The 19,130-nt window shown below is 43.5% G+C and overlaps 1 protein-coding gene across 6 annotated transcripts; it reads left to right on the forward strand.

Annotated features, from left to right (window-relative positions):
• The first annotated feature begins 535 nt into the window (after nucleotides 1–535).
• Nucleotides 536–19,130, forward strand: LOC107274081 (aryl hydrocarbon receptor nuclear translocator homolog). Of its 6 annotated transcripts, none has more exons than XM_015752838.2 (12): nucleotides 541–912; nucleotides 1,484–1,532; nucleotides 9,554–9,634; nucleotides 13,216–13,376; nucleotides 14,950–15,270; nucleotides 15,372–15,575; nucleotides 16,178–16,369; nucleotides 16,499–16,657; nucleotides 16,747–16,897; nucleotides 16,985–17,327; nucleotides 17,411–17,552; nucleotides 17,655–18,962. In XM_015752838.2, the coding sequence occupies exons 1-12, from the start codon at nucleotides 870–872 to the stop codon at nucleotides 17,870–17,872; spliced, it is 2,064 nt and encodes a 687-aa protein (XP_015608324.1). In that variant the 5' UTR covers nucleotides 541–869; the 3' UTR covers nucleotides 17,873–18,962. The 6 variants fall into 6 exon arrangements, with proteins under 6 accessions (XP_024947151.1, XP_024947150.1, XP_015608324.1 ...); XM_015752839.2 differs by having other exon boundaries at nucleotides 545–845; XM_025091383.1 differs by lacking the exon at nucleotides 13,216–13,376 and having other exon boundaries at nucleotides 536–843; nucleotides 17,655–19,130.

Below are 19,130 nucleotides of genomic sequence, written 5' to 3' on the forward strand. Positions count from 1 at the left end.
ATGAACTTGATGATCTTGAACTGAAGAGGGCATGACCTCCGATTTATGTTGGCATCAACGTTAGCTACGTGACAGTTATCGACTAAGGTTGTCAATATTTAATGTGCTGCAGGTGATGGTTTTCAATAATTGCCATGGAGTTTGACTTAGTGATTCCGGGCTTATTAATAAGTATTCAATAAAACGCTGAGTGTTTTCTGTTCGTATTTCGCCTTTCAGAGAATTGCCAATTGGTTACTCTTTCTGCATACAGCGCCAGTAGTGTCGTAATTTGGAAACTGAATGCATAGTGCATTCGAAAGATATGCGATTCCTGAAAAGTAATTCTGGAATTCGATTTATTTTAGTTATCAATTTATCGTTTTATTAAATATATAATCAGCGAGATCGACACATTATTTGAGCTTTTAGGAAAATTTGTCAAAATATGCAGCATTCTACTTTGACAAACATGGAAGACAGTGATATTATTGATTATCGACCGAGTAAAAAAGGCAGGCGTTTGCACTTTTCGAGTTTTCTGTAACATCACTAATCGGAAAGATTCGTTCATTTTACTTATTACAAGTTTCCTGAGAATTGAATAATGCGATTCCAGATGTCGCACGCGTCGCACAGAATTGCATTATTCTGTGAATACACCTTCAAGTTTCTTTTACATACGCATCGCGCTCTTGTAAGTTCTCCTTCCATAGCGTATTCTCGTGCACAAGCAAAAATAAAACTTTAAAATGGCGTAACTTCTCGGTGTAAACACCCAGTTTTGATATCGGTGGACCGAAGGAGCAACGAAGCGGTTATATTGACATTTGGCCACGTTCTACGTTTTATTGTGTTAAAACGGTGTAAGAAACAAAAATTTAACCTGAATGTTTATTATCCAAATGTCCGCGATCGCCCATTCTATGCCAGGTAAACGTCGAATATTACGAAGTTTGTCGTTGGGAGCGTTTTCTTAATTGGAGTGTAACGATTAATAATACTCGGTGTTACTTGTCGTACTCCGTTATCGAGACTTCAAAGTGTCTTCTTTATCTTAATTCATGTTTGGAACGAATCTTGAGATTAAATTGAGTGTAATGTTAGTGGTTAATTACATTTGTTCTCTGACTTGTAACTTATACTGTGTACCAGTGGATCAATATTAAATTGAATATAAGATTATATTGCACTGACGCTCTTACAAACTTCAATTACTTTTTGAAGTAGTATTTTGAATTTTGATTGACAAAAGTTGTGTTTGTTAATACATGACAGCGATCTTGGACAAGGATATTTTATTGAGCAAATTTTTGTCTAAAGTATCAATACTATTTCCATCATTATTCGCTTCCTATTGTATTTTAATTGCCTAGATATTGCAATTATAACATAAAGAGCATAAAGAACTTTAATTCAAATCAATCTTTTTTTCCATGTGTATACAATCTCATTCTACCGTTAAATTATAACTAAGAATATAACTATTTGATTCTACTTTCAGGGACGGACCCAAGCAAAATATCACAAAAGCGTAGTGCTGGGAGTATAGGGTAAGTGAAATATTTTCATTACAGATAATATTTAATACAAAAATCATACTCTAAGCAAACTATATTACAATCAGGATCATTCTTCCTACTTCCATACTGATTATAAAGTTACATCAAACAAATCATCTCTAAATAGAACAAGGTCAATACCGCGTGCGATTTTATGTAAATCATATCAAGTGTCAAAGCATAACAGAAGAATTGTGTGCTGCTTGACTAGAGTCCAGTTGAGTCAACAGTACAAGTCCCGATTGAGGACAAAATTTAGTTGACACATTATGCACGCTATACTTCTTTTTTTCTCGGGCGTGATTAATACCGTTCTAAGAAAAGAAGCTGTCCAGAGATCAGTTACGGTGTACGAGGCGCAAGTAGTTAAGTAGTTCCCTACATAAAGTATAACATACCTATATTCCCTATAGAGTATTTCCCATTTCTACCAACCGAGTGTCGCAACCTTTAAGGAATGTCTGGTGATCCTTAGTGCATAGGAGGCCGTTTGGTTTCGGGAGGCATTCTTCGAAATACTAAACACGGAATCGTTTCGATGAATTCATACCTGGGAGTACAAAGTAAAATATTCCACAGCCATCACATTAAAGCAGTCATTGCAGAACATCTAGTATGTACCAATATATATGTCATAAAGAAGCCGCTCTTATAAAACTACAGAATATCACGATGCTTGAAGCATTAAAAAAAAAACATTAAAGCAAGAAGTCTCGCACTGTTACAAAACACAGAACCCATGTATTGTACCATCTTGCAGAATCGCAGAAAACATTAGATATAGAAGGTCTACCTTATGGCTATGTGGAAATAATGCACAGCAGGTAGAGACAAACGGCAATAAAACATGGATAAATGGAAACGAACGTAAATCGACATGGATAATCGGGAATAAACGCGTGGACATGATGCGTCCTGGTTAAAAGTTGTGGTTTACACGGACGGTGGCTATTCTGCTCTCTGGTGGGAGAAGTGATAGTCTTTACCGGGGGATACCACCGCGGCACATTATGTGGCTATGGTGGAATCAGTCACTGGCGAGTTGTGGGTGGTGACTAGTCGCCGATTCGTCTTCGAACGCGATTTCAGTATTGCTGAAAAAAAATCGTTATACGGACACGTGACATTCGGCCGTGTGAAAATAATAGTTTAATTGTATAGTGACTCTGCGAAACGATCGCGTGCGAGCAAGAGTCCCGGCGAAGCAGTGTTTGCGAAAATCGGTATCAAACCGTTTAATCGGAAGACCATTGTCATGGTGGTGAGATTAGTCTGAGTTATTATTTAATGAAAACAATTGTCATTAAAGTTGCTAAATTTCTATCTATTGTTAACTATTTTTTAGTGTCATTTCTTTCGACGACGATATAAAACTCGTAATTTCACGAGTGAAAATTTGACGAAAGTTACTGAGATACGTAAATACCTACACTGGGTGAAGTCGATCTTGAAATTCGTTACCGAACCGGAAGTAGTTTGCTATTGATTGTTAACGTGAAAAAAAGAGGGAAGGAAAAAATAATAATAAGGAATTGAATCGGTAACTTTCGTTTCTTGGTATAACTCGTGAAAAACGCACGCGTCGCCGTTATCTAAGTTCAACAGAATTGGGTTATAGTAAAAAGTGACATCGGGCGGACTCGATCGCTCTCAAGGATCGAAGGATCGAGTCGCGCCAATCGTGGGAAACGTGCAGGATCAAAAGTCTAGTTAATACGGATTAGCGTTCTGTAGAGTGGCGGCCGTCGGGTCGGCGCTACCAGGTTGAATGGTCGAAACCGATCAGAAGTCATTGGTACCGAATCTTGCCGCCCGCTGACAACGGGACCAGCGTGAACCGGGGACAAAAAGAATCCGTCGCTCGATACAAAGTTGCCTTAAGTGTCTAAAAAAAAAAAAAATTCACCAATATCGTACCCAGACAATAATCCAAAATCGGTAGTGTCTCGTGATGCGATTACAAAGAAGAACAAAATTTATAAATTAATGTGAGCGCGCATTGGCGCGCAAAAAATACCGTCGCGACGTCCTCGTACGAATCGGCGACACAAAGTGCCAAAGAAGATCGAACGTGGAAGAAAAAAAAAAGAGTTTATCGGGATGTCGATATAGGTGATTGCCTGAAGTATGGTGAAGTCAATGTGTTCCGTGAGTAGCTGAGAAAAAGAAAAAAATAAAAAAAAAGTGGCAAAAGTGTAATTCACAAATTTAGTGGATTATTTCGGTTCGCAAGAAAACAAAGTCCTAAGGTTCCCAGCAAAATAGAGTATCCCGGGAGTAGTGGTATGTACGGAGGTGGAACCGGTGGTAGCGCTGGTTATGGTGGAGTCGGTTTGGGTCCTGGACCAGGCCCTTCTCATTATGTACCGCCACCAGCACCGGGCCTTGCTTATCAATTGGGCCCACCGCCGCCTCCTCCGCCACCTACTGTTGCTGTACCCACAAGCGGAAGTCAGCTACTCTCTTACGCCCCCAATCTGTCGCCCCATCATATTCAACAGCCGCAGACGGATTCGCCCCAGAGCAAAAGAAGAAGGTAAAATCCTGCGAGTCACGGGTTAATCAGTGATTGACCTTTATTTCAAAATATCTTCCACAGTCGTCTATGAACATTCCACGTATCCTAATGGGATCTTAATGCATCAGCTATGACAATTGCTAACAGATTCATCAATTTCTTATCAAGAACCAACGATAATATTTTTTAGTCCAAAAATACATAGTCACCTCCGTATGAAATATCTTGCGTAGCAACCTACAGACTATTCACCACTAATATGTGGGTTCCAGAGGGGACTCATTTACATTGAAAGTCATACGTGGATGACCCCTCTGCCAAAGGTCTCGTTTATACTCCTTGACGTACCCCGTAAGACGCGTTATCAGTAGAAGTCATAAAAATGCACAACCCGGATCTTCCTTGTTCGCATATAAAAAAAAGAAAAAAATGAAAGGAATGATCCACCATATTCAAGATTGTCATTGGTACACGAAAGCGGAATGTTCCAGAAGGCCATTAAAATAAAGAAAATTATTCTCCCAGTGTTCCACCTTCATATTTCGTCTCATCGAATTGGCTGATTAGTTGAATATCTCAAAGTCGTATATAGGTGCCCTCGATATCCCACGTGCTACTTACTTAAACTTCCCGTCGGCCTCGTAGCCCATTGTTGTTCGCGAGTAATGCGCAGCTTGCAGAATTCTCTGTTGATGCAAGTTCAGCATCTTTCACGTCACAATATTGGCACGATTGTTTTCAAGTGTCGTTATCGTTGCGCCACCGCGCGCATTTCCTGGAGAAATCGTCAAATTCCGGCCGCGATTTTTTGGGCGACAACCCAAAAAAACGATTTCGCAGCTTTTCATGCATCATTACCGAGGAGGGTTGCCTACGGGCATTTTATTTAGAAAAAAAAGTCAAAAATTCCCCAATTTTCTAATTATCCTATCATCCAACTTGACGACTGATAACGCTCTCTTATTTTGATTTTTCAAAATTCTATCACAGACTGTACCCGTACCTCATCCGTATCCAGAGACTATACAGATATTTTTTCCATATACTGATAATATCATTAGACCCAATCACACGTGTGTCACATATGGTCATGTATATACGACGATAAATTTATTTATATAAAACGTATCAACGCACGAGCATTTCGCGGATAACAACAAACAGCTCAGCCGAGTTAGACGAATTCGTCACGTAGTGCAGATTTGTGGTCATTCATCAAATTTACGTGTCCGATTATACGTTCGTTACATAATCTATCGATCGTCGTGCCTGAACTGGGAAATGCAACTCTGAATGCACTTTATGGAGGAGCATAATAATAATAAAAATAAAAAAAGAAATTAGGTAATTCGAATTGATATATTCTTAATTGTAAACAAATAAAAAAATTATCATCCAATCGAATACTCGCGCGGATAATTCTGATCGACAGTACCGCGCGATCTATGGATCCTTGCACCTTTAAAAGTCGCGTCGATCTAGGATCGTGGATTAACGTAAAGAGACGAGTCGTGCGAGACTGCACTTGGAACGTCAAGAATTCGCCGTTTGCACGGTCAAACGTGACGATTAGCGCTGGCGAGTATCGATGCGGTACTGGAATATAGATTCGCCACGATAAAAACACACGGAGTGCAAGTAAAGTTTCATCGGCTTCGAAAGAGTTCCTATTGTTCATGAAATATCTTGGAAAAAATAAAAAACAAAGATTCTTTCCATGTATACCTATATACGTGCATTATTCCACACGTATCATATACGTACATACATAGCCCATACAGAACGATACAGAACGCAGGTAGTTCACGTATACGTTACTCGGGTCTGTAAAGTCTCTTTTTGAGAATTCAGTATGCGCGAGTGGATTCGCCAAAAAACATAATGCATTATCCTCGTATTTCGCGATATTCCATCGCGAAACAATGTCATCGTTTAAAGCAAGAAGGTCGCTATCGAAAATCTCAATATTATTCGTCATCGGCGAACGGCGCCGGATATCCGCGTATCGTGCACGTAAAACACGTTGACACCTATTTTTCCAAATTTTTAAAAAATTTAAAAAAATTAAAATTCCAATTTTTTGCAAATTTACAAAAAAACACGTACGAACGCTGAAAATATTCGCGATCCTCGTTCTCCGTACTCACAGCGTAAGCGTGCGCGTCTAAAACAATAGAAGAAGAAAAAAAAAAACAGAAAAAAGAAAGAATCCTTCAGAGAACACACATCCACGTATAAGAAGGGTGCGACATCGGGAGACCCGATTAGCGTGTTAAATCGTTGGAGCTGCCAGAGGAGCTTCGGCAGAACGTATCGTACCAGCTGACGGTGACCAATAAGGTTCTAGGAGAGAGGAATAAGAGCCAAGCCAGTAGAAGAGGCATGGACCGCCCCTTCTTTACGAAGTCTATAGCCAAGCCAATGGGACGCTGTCGTTTGATATGCGAGAGCGTTGCAACATTACCGCATGCTAATAAAAATTGCGTCAGAGCTTAGATTCCTAATCAGCGATCGGTACGGTAGTATTGTACAGACGTCTGGCATGGGGACGTGCATATCGATATATAGGCGTTTCTGTTCTCTATGCTAATGTATATATATATATATATATATATATATATATATATATATATATACATATATACACACACGTGTATCAAGAGGTATAACGACTCGTGGTGTTGGGTGGGACGCGGGGGCAGGGACTCTCGGACGTCGTGGAGGAGACCGCGACGCCTCGCATAATATTCGCCACGACGACTGCTACCACGTTACACGTTACACACTACCGGCTACCGGTTACCGCGGCTACTTACTTCACTGCCCATTCGCGACATATCTTTATTCCTCGCGTTGCATACGGTACCTTGCGTTGATTTAGTGGCTACGTGACGTCTCAATGGACACCTGGCATGCGACCCTCTTGCGTTCGGATTCGAAAGAATATATATATATATATATATATATATATATAACATAAATAAATATAATTATATATATATATAATTGCCCATTTTCCAAAATTTTTTTTTCTACTGCATACCTGGGATCATTACGGCCGGTATGAAGGACGTGAAGAAAAATCGAATTTTAATGACTACAGGTAGAATGCGTAAGGAAATCATCCGGTGTTGGTTCGTGACGTATTGGAGTAGGATTCCGATGACATTTGAATGCTGGATTAATTTTAGAATTAAAATAAATGGCGACACTAGGCGTGTTTTACCAGATACGACGTATCTTTTGTAATCGGTCTGTACCGTATACGATATTACATATAGGCTTGTATACCCTGTGTATCTCCGCGTATCCCGGTACATGCATTGGGTGATGTGTGTCTATGGCTCATAGGTAAGAGCCGAGTGGGTATACGTGGATGTAAAGCATGGCGAGAGTAAGTACGAGAACGCGCAATACGGGAACGACGGCGACGATGCCGACGACGAGGGTGAGGATGGGGGTCAGAGTCGTGACTGTTGGAGTCGGTGGGGAAAAATGTAAAAAAAAAAAAGTGCACAGCATCGCCGCAAACGTGGACACATCGTGGAACGCCACGTGGTGTATGGAATTTTTTTTCTTTTTTTTTTTTCCTTTTTCAATTCAATATCTCGCATCGAGATCTCGTATGTGGATATACCGTGTCATGGTTGAAAAATTTTTTTTTGACAGTGACAGCTTTCTTTCGAATCCACGCGGTGAAAATTGGTAAATCATGGTAAATACGAGGGAAGCGTCTTTTCGTAGTTTCTCCAAGAGCTCAAAGGCCGCGTCCTCACCGGCGAAAACTCTCGGCATTAATAATTCGCAAAGCTGCTGCGGGACCCGTAAGTTTATTTTCCTCTGTGAAACCGTGGCGTTCGCTCTCCGTAGGGCCCGAGCGCATTTTCTCCGTGTATCTGTTAAGTCGGCATAATACCTCGGGCGCATCATTACGTACTCCATAAATCGCCCCTTCTCTTGTCTCACGGACGGTGCCGTGAAGCGAGGACGAGGTGGGAGGGAGGTAAGGGGAGGTGGGATATCAAGGGTGAAGAGAGAGAAAGGTGGGGAGAGGGGAGACGGCTGTTCGAGGGTTTAACGGGGAGGAGAAGCGCCAGGAGAGGGCTGGTGATTCTCGTATACCGTAGCGCAGCTTACGATACCCGGATACACTCGCTCGGGGCCCTACACCCCCACTTCGGGCATGGGTACCACCGGGGTCCTACGGTGCTAGGAAGGATACTGAGGATCTTCGTGTGGAGTGGCTGGGGCAGCGAGGAGCGACCGGGGGGTTCAGGGTACCAGGTACCTATAGACGGGAGTAGTGAGACTCGGTAAAAGGGACCAGGAGGGACCCAAGGAGCACAGAGAGCAGGAGCTCTGCCGGGCCCGAGGAGGCCTCACTTTTTCGTTCAGGGTCAGAACCGTACATCACCGCCTGGCAGCATAGACTGACGATCGCTGCCCCGGATTTATCTACAGGGTTATCCAGCTCGAACGAAACGAACGATTTCCGACGACCGTCAGTCCCTCGTGGTTATTTTTGACGTCCCCCAAAAGGACCACGTGGATGAAAACGGAAGTGGATTTTTTTTTAGTCGCTCGATCGATCATGGATTTTATAAAGCCTTTAGAGATCATGCTGTCGTAGGACCTGAGATCACTGAGTGTCGCTAGACGGATCCGATGACTCGGCTGCTTTGTTATTGACAAACTGCGCGCCACGTGGGCACCTTATGACAGCTGTCAAAAATTTTATTCCGGGCTGGATGGCTCTGTATATCTTGATTGGTTGGGCTGTATGTATGTATATATCGGTATTCGTGTATATATGCTGGCTTGTTTCCCCCCCCAGGCCCCCCTCGCATAATCCTGATACTTAATCCCTCGGTAGAAACATTCCGTCGGTAACGAGCGCCGAGTTGATCCAATAGCGGATTTACAAGGCTCGTTGGGAACTGCAACTGGCATTGGATTTTTCGTTAACGCTCGTTTCTCAATAGCACGGGTAAAAGTAATCCGCGTGGATTTACAATGGGGAGAATTTCGTACGTTCTACCGACGGGCTACAGGGACTGCCTTTGCACGTAACGTTAACACGTGCTGAGATACGAGAAACAGCTCGGATACGTTGCGCGGACGGATTTGCCTGAATTACTTTATGCGAGACGGAGAGTGACCTTTGACACTTTGTACCCCATAAATTCGATGGATCTGCGGACTATTCTCATGATGCGCGCGAAGACGACCACGAGGAAGTGGTTATAGACTTTAAGTACCCGTATCGTGTGCGCGCTTACCTGGATTATCCTACTGAACAGGATCTTCGTGTATAGTCAGCTAATAACTCCGGACACGTGTCGATATACCCGTACAATGTTTCAAAATCAAAATTTTTTTTTTACAACGACCCCCCCCGACTTGCCCATACAGTTGGCAAGAGCGCAGCATCCCTATCGTGACGAGTCTGTGGTGAAAATTTAATAATGACATTTTGCCGTTTGCCTTCTTGCAGATCCGATGAGGACGACCCAAGCGGGGGGAAATACAGAAGAATGGAGGACGATAATATGCAAGACAAGGAAAGGTTCGCAAGGTGAGCACCAGGCTTGAGACGTGGTAGGAGTATAATTTCAATCTCTGGAATCCTCTCCCACCTGTAATCCCGAGGACGATTCTTCTACGATCGAACGTGCGCGCGCGAGAGAGAGAGAGAGAGGGGAGTAGTAGTAGAACGAGGGGGTGGAGCGAAGGGATAAAAAAAAATTTTAATTCAACCTAAGCACCAATATCGCTACTCCAATAGATCCTGATCTGCTCGATCGTTCTCATCGATTAATTTCACCAGCAACACGTCCCCGCGTTCTATGTATACAGCAACGCGTGGCTAAGTTCCCGTCTCTTTGCCTCCATTACGCTATATCTCCAATCGGAGTACCAAGGTATACATGCCTACATGATAGCCACCAATGTGAACCGATAGCGGAATGGGGGAAGCCCTCGCGGCTCCTTCACCGTGGGAACACCATGGTACACGGTATACGGTGCGCCGTAGTTTCCTTTGGGTTCGTCCACACGAGCGTCCAAATCTTTCGGAATTTATTTTTCTCACCGCAACCATCCGACCGTTGATCCCTTCGACCTAAGAAAATGCGACCGGTTGACGATCAGCGCAGTGGAGGTTTTTTTTATATTGGACCTTATCGAAGTTGCTAACACATTTTTATCCCTAGTACCGTCTACGTCGACATACGACGCAGCCATAGGAAATAACCCGTCTGCGATCACGGAGTACTCAGAAATTCTGGCTCTCTTCGTACAAACTTACTGCCGGGATCCTGGCACTGCGGCTGGAGAGGCCAATCTCGATTCCGGACTGTCATTTTGCTAGGGGAGCCGACCCCCCCCCCCTCTCCCCACGACCGCCTGAAACTCAAAGAAGAACGGAAAAATTATGGCGGCGGGAGCTTGATGTCGCGCTCAAGAACCTTACTTTTAAGTTAATAACGCAATTACGCCCGCCGCAAGACAAACCTCCCCTCTCTCTCTTTGCTTCTAACTCCCCTTCCCCTCTTGAGTCTCACGTCGATCTGGACTTTTCTCTCGGACTGATCTGCGGGTTCGAGATTAACGCGGGGCTTTGTCGTTTTCGAGACCGGATGCCATTTCGCGATTTTTATTATTATGGAAAAGCTTGCGATTCGAAAAATACCCTTTTTTGGCAAATTTGTATATATATATATGCTTGTAACGCTATTAAGGTTGGATTGAGGTTAAGTGTATATTTTTTTTTTTTTAATATTTCTGTATATTTTACTTCACGATGAAATACCCAACGAGCCGCGAGCCAAGTGATGCAGAAACGTATAGGTAGAGCGCATCGAGTGGGTCCGATGGGCCCACGGAGAGCTGAGCTCGCAAGCAACTTCGGAGCGGCTGACCTCTGACCCACAAGTTCTCTCGGTCCTCCTCGGTTCGCCTTCGTCTCACCGTGTATCCCGCTTTATACATACTTACGCTTTAACGTTGCCCTCTTTAAATAGCAAAGATGACCCGACAGTGCGCTAAACATTACCAGCGTCCTTTTGCATGTTACCCCTGCTTCGTTTACGAACGATTTGCAAATGCGAAATAAAGGTCTCTCTGTACGCTCCAAGAGATGCTCTGCATACCGCAGTAGTAACTGTAACGGGGCTCCGATCGAGTAAAAGGTAAATTCGTGAACGTGGACTGGATGGCGTTTGGCGATTCAAGTACGACCCTTGGGCGATTACCTCTGTAAGATTAACGAGCGGTGCATCGGGCCGTAGGGAGATTGTAAATTTTACGAATATTTATCGCGAATTAAGTGCCGTGAAATTTATTTCATGCGAATCATACGGTCAGGCACTCGCCCGGTAACTGGGGTACTTTTGTCGAAGTCACAGACGTGGTTGTGGGTAATTGCAATATTTGTGGGGATAAAAAATTTTTACGAATTTTCTCCAAAATTTTATTCGTCTGCGATACCGTTTTTATTGGGCGATACAGAAATTTCGAATTTTTTTTTTTACTTCGATTTAATTTTCATACAAATTTTTCTCTCTGTTTATCGCTTTGTCTTGCACGCTTTCATGCGTTTCCGTGCTTCTAGGGAAAACGATCGATCCACGACTAGCTTACCTATGTACTTAAAGTCAAATTATGGGAATGCACCTGAAAGATCCTCAAGGGTCAATTCACGCACAGGAGATGCATTCCAAATGCCTATTGGAATAGAGCATCGTAGCTCTGCATGCCAGGGATAATCGAGCTATGGTATAATACCGGGTGTACGAGAATTTTAGAATTTTTGTTTTTAATACACAGTCCTCCAGCATCCGTCCCTGACGCTAGAATATTCTCATAGCTTCCATATAAATATCCTACTGTAGTGTATATTATATCGGTGATACCGTTTTCGCAGGATCGATCTACCGTTTCGCTTTTCTTGGGACGCCAATATTTTTCTCCTTTTTTTCCCCTCTATATCCGCCCCGTCGCGCAGTCTCGAGCGAATCGCGTTTTCCGAGCGACACATCCACAGTTAGCTGGACCACAATGAGAGTCGAGTCCGAGTAACGTATAATAAAAACAATCGACTGCGGATCCGGGTCGAATTGGTTTAACGCGCCGATCGAACTGCATCGCCATCGCACGGCGATCTTTGCTGTCCCGGTAGAGCAAAGTCCCGAATAAAAAGGGAGCGGGCCTAATTGTTTTGGATCATCCGAGGATTGAGATCATTCCCGGTAGTGTCTATGTAGCCGGTCCAATTTAACGCAGAAACTGTAACCCTAATACGGTTGCGACGCCATCGTTATATATATATTTTTTGAAAATCGTTATCACGAGAAAATATAATTTCCAAAATCCATAAGTTCGTTAAGATCCGATTTTCATTTGCAGGCGAAAAAACAAAAATCACTATAGTCTTCCAAATACGAGATTGATTCTTTACCAGGTAATTTGACACCATAGCGCGACATTCACCTTGATCGGGACGTGATCAGCCTGATCTATTGATCTCGATCACGAAATCCTCTGGAATTTACTAATCATCATGCTTGGAATTTACGTCCGCGTCTAATAGAGCGTCGAGCCGGTCTGAAGGTTTCTGTTTTACACGAGACTACGGGAGACCGAAGTGCGTCCGTCGTCATGCGTGGGCGCCTTAATGAAACAGTGGGCTAGGCAGAGAGGGGGACGTCAGAGCCGAGGATTGCGTAAGATTAGTGTAGACCGGCGTGGTACGTGCGAGTGCGTTAACGAGTACTGTGAGAACGAGTGTAAAATAGAAAAAATCGAAAAAAAAAGGTCGGTAAGAGAAACCTAGATAAACGATCAAAGAAAAATTGATTGTCGAACACTCACGAAAATTCCATTGTCCCCGCCTCCCCGTACCCGAAGCGTTTCTACACGGTTCCCGGAAGATCGGTCGAGGCTCAAAGCCCCTACACGAAGAGTCATCCCTCGGGTGTCCACGATCTTACATCTTTCCTAGGTCTTCTTATTGGCCTACTATTTCTACCTTGGACCGTTACCTGCAATGATATTTTACCCAGGTCCACCCTAGACATTACCTTATACCTACGGCTGCCGTAAGACTCGGTTACCTCGAACTATGCAATTACCTTGGTTTTGTCTCGCGTCTAACTGCAGGGAGAATCATTGTGAAATCGAGCGACGGCGGAGGAACAAGATGACCGCGTACATCACCGAGCTGTCCGACATGGTGCCAACTTGTTCAGCCCTCGCACGAAAACCGGACAAGCTGACTATCCTGAGGATGGCCGTGGCTCACATGAAGGCCTTGCGCGGTAAGTGTCGATCTTGCCGTTACGTATTGGCTTGTAGATGTCGCTGGTAGACGACCTGAGGGTTGTAAAGAAAAAATTCATAATAATAATGTCGCATGAAAATTTTTTTTCAGTCATCGACTCCAAGTCATCGGGAGTACGTTTGACTCGTGTATTACTTCGAAGGCAGTCGAAGTATCGTGACTGTGGTCACGTTTCGTCTTTGACCCGATTTGTTTTATCAACGTTGGTCACGGTGACGTCATATATCTTTTTCTTCCATGCAGTCACTTCCCTTATCTCTCGGGCGATGATCTTCCTCTGGGGTCCTGTGAGACTTTTGGATTCTGGTAAAAGGGTGCCCGTCGTGCCTTCCAGAGAAAGGAAGGGAAAGGCTTCTCGACCAAGTGACGCTGGTCATATCGAATGCAGGAAAGCACAATATATGCTTCCGGTGAAGGCTGGGTGGGGTTGGTTCGTTGGTTGGCCGGCTGTCTCTTTGCCGTACACGCACGTGCGTGCACGCTGAGATTGCTCGGCGTATTGGTGGTGCGTCGCATTGTTTATAGCCGCTTCTCCTCTTTCCCGACAAGAGGGCTGCTGAATACAAATTGCTCGAGGAGAGCGTCTACCTGGTGAGACCGGGGGGATAGGAAGAGGTCGCGGTGGCGAAGGAGGGTATAGACGCCACGGGAACTAGCGGTAGTCGCGATACCCGTGCTAGTTCAAACCGCACTCGTGCCATTTGGCTACGGTCAGATGATCCGGTGGTCTAGTCCTAACGAGGAACTGGCCTAACTGCCGATGCACCTATGCGTATAGGATGGTAACGTGAATCCTGGATATCGTGTGTTCAAAGGAAGCTTATATTTCAGGTTAGCAGATTGGTGGAGGATCCACGTATGGGACTGGGTGCACCGAGTGATACGTTTGATGGACGCTCCTGAGGTCGTCTGGAATCTTTAATCCATGCCAGCTAGGACTGCGGCGCTTCTTGGGAAACGGAGTGCGCGTTTATATTCGATGATGGAGAAAAGTAACCGTTAAATCGTAGCTGTTGGCTCGCCACGTGGAAAGTAATGGTAACGAAGGTCACCGGGGCCTTCCATAGATCTTGTTTGGACGTCGTTAAAGTGCTCTTCCCGGAATTTCTCGCATATCGGGGTAAAGATCGCATCGCGGTGCGCTCACCGCCTCCCAGGATCCTGTCCGCTTTGCAATTCCGATCTTGCACCTCGATAGAGTTCCCTTCTTCCACTTGCGATGTGCCCCACGCTCATTTTTGGCGCTGGTCATCGTGTATAGCCAGCAGCACCCTCTTCGTGGGTCACTTGCTTCTTGGATGGGTCATCTTATCATTAGGATGAGGCTATTCGATTTTGAGTTTACTTCATTTATTTTTTTGGAATTAATTTTTAGATACTTGTACTCGGGTTGTATTTTGTGTGAGTCCTATGACGTGGGACCGGCGCAGAGAACTGATCCTGGTCAGCTCTGAGGGGTCTTGGTGTACGAAAGTCTCAGGGCAATGCGTGGCTGGAATACAGAGACGGATTTGCAATGCAAAATTAACCTTGTAACTTTCTATGCGCAGGTACCGGCAATACCAGCGCGGACGGTACCTACAAGCCGTCCTTCCTTACCGACCAGGAACTTAAGCACCTCATCCTCGAGGCTGCCGATGGCTTTCTCTTCGTCGTCAGCTGCGACACCGGGAGGATCATTTATGTTTCGGACTCGGTGGCGCCTGTTTTGAATTACTCCCAGAGCGAGTGGTACGGCAGCAGTCTTTACACCCAGGTTCATCCTGATGATACTGAGAAAGTCAGGGAACAGCTGAGTGCAGCCGAGCCCCAGCATGCTGGCAGAGTTCTGGACCTCAAGACTGGAACCGTCAAGAAGGAGGGTCATCAATGTGAGTATTCTGGAAAATACTATGATTGATCATTTATTTTTCTTCTGATTTCTTTTTAATTCGCAAAGTTTTCATGTATTACAATCGTAATATCATTTCAGCATCCATGAGACTCTGCATCGGCGGCAGGAGAGGATTTATCTGTCGCATGAAAGTTGGAAACTTGCAAGCCACTGGAGACATGGCTGCGGCGCATGGGCTTCATCGTATGAAGCAAAGAAATTCCCTAGGTCCGCCCGCACGGGACGGACAGAGTTATGCCGTTGTGCACTGTACGGGTTATATAAAAAATTGGCCACCTACCGGTGAGTTTGGCATCCATAAATTTTGTGCCTCATTGACCTGTGCGACTTCCGCGCTCTACGATTTTTGTCGATCTCACGACGAATCTCTTATAGCGTGACGTATCCATTGGTTTGGGCTTTTCAATGGGATAGAATCGACGTATATCGTATATCAACGAGCCCTGCGTTAATGGAGAACTGGTTACAATTCAGGAATGGTATTGCTCACGTGTGATATTGTACGAAGTAGGTACGCTTGTTGTGGGGTACCCTTTAAGAACACGGGTGACTGTCATTTTCTAGATAAGCATTGCTGACATTTTCATATGAAAAAATAACTGTGTGGCCTCGTATGACGTAGGCACTGTACAGTACGTATCAGGCGTTTGTTTTACCTTTTAACTATAGCTTAATACGAGTTTCCAGTGGTTCTCTGAATTCCTTAAGAATCTATGGTTAATCCTTGGAGCGAAATTCTTAAAGGAACGTTAATGTAACTTTGAAAACAAAAAATTGTTAACAATTGTATTTTTACGCATTTACATATCTTCCTGGCTTTTCCGGTTCGTCATTACGCATCCACCAGTGAAAAAAAGGGACTAACTCGTGATTTTACGCTGTAGGTGATTTTGTTCCTCCATGTGTACCAAGTCTGGGTTTAGGTGATAGAGGACCTGGAGGTGTTCAAGCTGGGCCCGACGGTGTTGTCGGGGATGACAGTGGCACAACTCATTGCTGCCTTGTCGCCATTGGGCGATTGCAAGTTACTAGTACGCCAAATACTAGCGATTTAACGGGATCCAATAGCAATAATGGTAAGAGCGTATTGTCGCTTATTACCCAGCAATAGAAATAGACGGTGGAAATTAAAAATTAAGTCTGGGTTTGATAGCCCTTTACCTATAAAGTGTGTGCGACCTGATGAACCTTTTGCTTCGTTTTAGAATTTATCTCTCGTCACTCCTCTGAAGGTAAGTTTACCTTTGTGGACCAAAGGGTAGGCGGAATTCTAGGGTACACACCTTCGGAACTCCTGGGTCATGCCTGTTACGAATTCTTTCATCCAGAGGATTTAACCCACATGAAGGAAAGCTTTGAGCAAGGTACCTTCATATTATTCATTGGCGTTTTACCTAGGTAAAATTACCAGTGCACTTTCTTTTTATGACCAGGGATTTTATGTTCTTTTCAGTGTTGAAAATGAAGGGACAGGTAGTGTCTGTGATGTATCGATTTCGAGCTAAAAGTCGAGATTGGGTATGGCTGAGAACCTCGGCCTTTGCATTTTTAAATCCGTATACCGATGAGGTCGAGTACATTGTTTGTTCAAATACGACAGCTAAGTACGTTTTTTTTTTAAAAAACAGTAGTTGCAATGTCTAAGTTGGACATTCTAGTTTATGTATTACATATTTCATGTACGTGGTTAGATCGCTACATCCCAGTACCGACGGACAGACAGAGAACGAAACTGTTCCTGGATACGGACAACCTGGCTTGGATTATTCACTTCAGAGACATCCGGGTAGAGATCCCATTTACCCGGCGCATCATATGATGCAACATCCGGCGACAGTGGCAACCGCTGGTCCGCAACAAGCGCGACCTTCCAGCGCTCAAAATGTTTATCAGGGATATGAGACCACGCAGTCTCCTATTGGATATGGCTCGCCTGGACAACAGAGTGCATCATCGTCAGTTTTAAATAGAATTCCAAAGCCGGCTAACACCTCGCCGACACCTGTGCAACAGGCGTGGAGTATTGGTCGGCAGGTATGCACAAAATGTAGTTCTGGGACATGAGTGACTTGTCTTTAAACAGTAAATTGATTGATTTTCGTTTTTTTATCTCATAGCAACCGGTCACTGAGGGATATCAGTACAGTCAATTGAGTCCGTCAAGATCACCTAGTGGACCCACATATACTCAACTTAGTAGCGGAGCCAGAACACCAGCAGCGCAGTACCACGCCGTCACCACAGTCCCGAGTAATCCAGGTAAAAACACGACTTGCTGATTGCAAAAATTATTTAATTTTGTGGCAGTTTCCTCTAGAGAACTTATTGTTTTATTGCGAAATAATTTGACTTGTCCGACAGGTATGTGGGGATGGCAAGGACAGCAGCACCAGGCAGCTCAGCAAGATACTGGACAATCAAACTCCCAAGTGACCGGTCAGCCGCAGCCGCCCCATGCTGCACAACCTGGTCCTGGGCCACAACCTCAGGAACTCTCGGATATGTTGCAGATGCTGCAAGACCAGGGTGGCGCGTCTGGTTTCGAGGAGTTAAATATGTTCAATACCACCTTCGAGTAGCACTAGATCAAATGCAATTGACGAAGGTTCTGTACCACGAATTTACTTTGAGGTTCATACAGATACAAGTTTCTTTATCACGAATTCTGTATAAAAGCCCACGAGTATCGGTCGAGTACACATAGTGGTAGTCAAAGGCTAATTTGGACGTATAATTGTAATGTTTTTCAATTGTCGAACCTTGGAATGAGGTTTAACAATAGGCCCCTGCGTAGCTTAATATTATAAGACAAAATATGTATATGTTCGATGAGTTGAAGATTTATTCGAAGAACATATTTGTAAGTCACAAGATCATTCGTAGCACTTGAGTTTGCCGATCAGATGATCTTTGTCTCGTTCTAATCGTATTTCAGAATATCTGGCAAATCGGGATAGGGATAGTCTGAACGAAAAGAAGCAAGGAAGTGCGCGAGACAAGAAAAAATACAAACATATTTTTCAAACTTCCCAATCACGTTTAACATAGGTCATCGATACTTTTAATACAAGCTTTTTGATAGACGTATAAGATTTAACTTCGATATTTTAATTTAGGTTTTTGTAATTATAAACAGTGCAATCATTAATCAACACTCAACATAAAATTGTTCAAACTTGACGATGTACAAAATTTATGTAACTCACTTCGCTTCTACTCGTGCAACACACACACTTTTGGGTATTCTTAAAAGGATAGGGAAAACAAAAACAAACAAAAATATAGACAATGTTGCGTCGAAAAACAATTGTATTTATAAGTGATCACGCGTGACTCGTTGCATTTGTATATGTTTAGCACGTTTTAGAATGATAAAAAAACCATAGCATATCATGAGAAAATGGAAACACTTTTTCACTAATATATGGGGAATATATATATATATATAAATATATATATAAATACATACGCGTATATACATACATATATGAATTTTGGGAATCTATGAAAAATTTTAATCTTCTTTCGAGCAGCATTTTAGGTACTTATCCTTTTGTCTTGTCGACAATAATATTTAGCACCTAGATTTCAGTGAGGTTATCGATGTTTGTATATACAATCAGGTAAAATTACGTGAAAATACGAGTTTTACCATTCGAGACCCACTGAGTGATGTTATAATTTTGTAATTCTTTATCCATGACCTAACGTAATATTATTTTCAAATGCCAGTAAGGAAATATTACGAGAAATGACGAATATCACGAAATTCGATACATACTTAGAAATATAGTCACTGCCTGTAATGTTGAAGGAACAATCTATGATTCAAGAGAA

The sequence above is a fragment of the Cephus cinctus genome, unplaced genomic scaffold (assembly GCF_000341935.2).
Source record: "Cephus cinctus unplaced genomic scaffold, Ccin1 Ccin1_scaffold2234, whole genome shotgun sequence".
Classification (NCBI taxonomy): Eukaryota; Metazoa; Arthropoda; class Insecta; order Hymenoptera; family Cephidae; genus Cephus; species Cephus cinctus.

Bases quoted from the DNA above. Each gene is read 5' to 3' on its own strand.
- LOC107274081 (XM_015752835.2), top strand. From the start codon at position 3,827: ATGTACGGAGGTGGAACCGGTGGTAGCGCTGGTTATGGTGGAGTCGGT. The intron at 4,078-9,553 runs GTAAAATCCTGC...GCCTTCTTGCAG, and splicing joins CCCCAGAGCAAAAGAAGAAG to ATCCGATGAGGACGACCCAA. The intron at 16,898-16,984 runs GTACGTTTTTTT...GTACGTGGTTAG, and splicing joins TGTTCAAATACGACAGCTAA to ATCGCTACATCCCAGTACCG.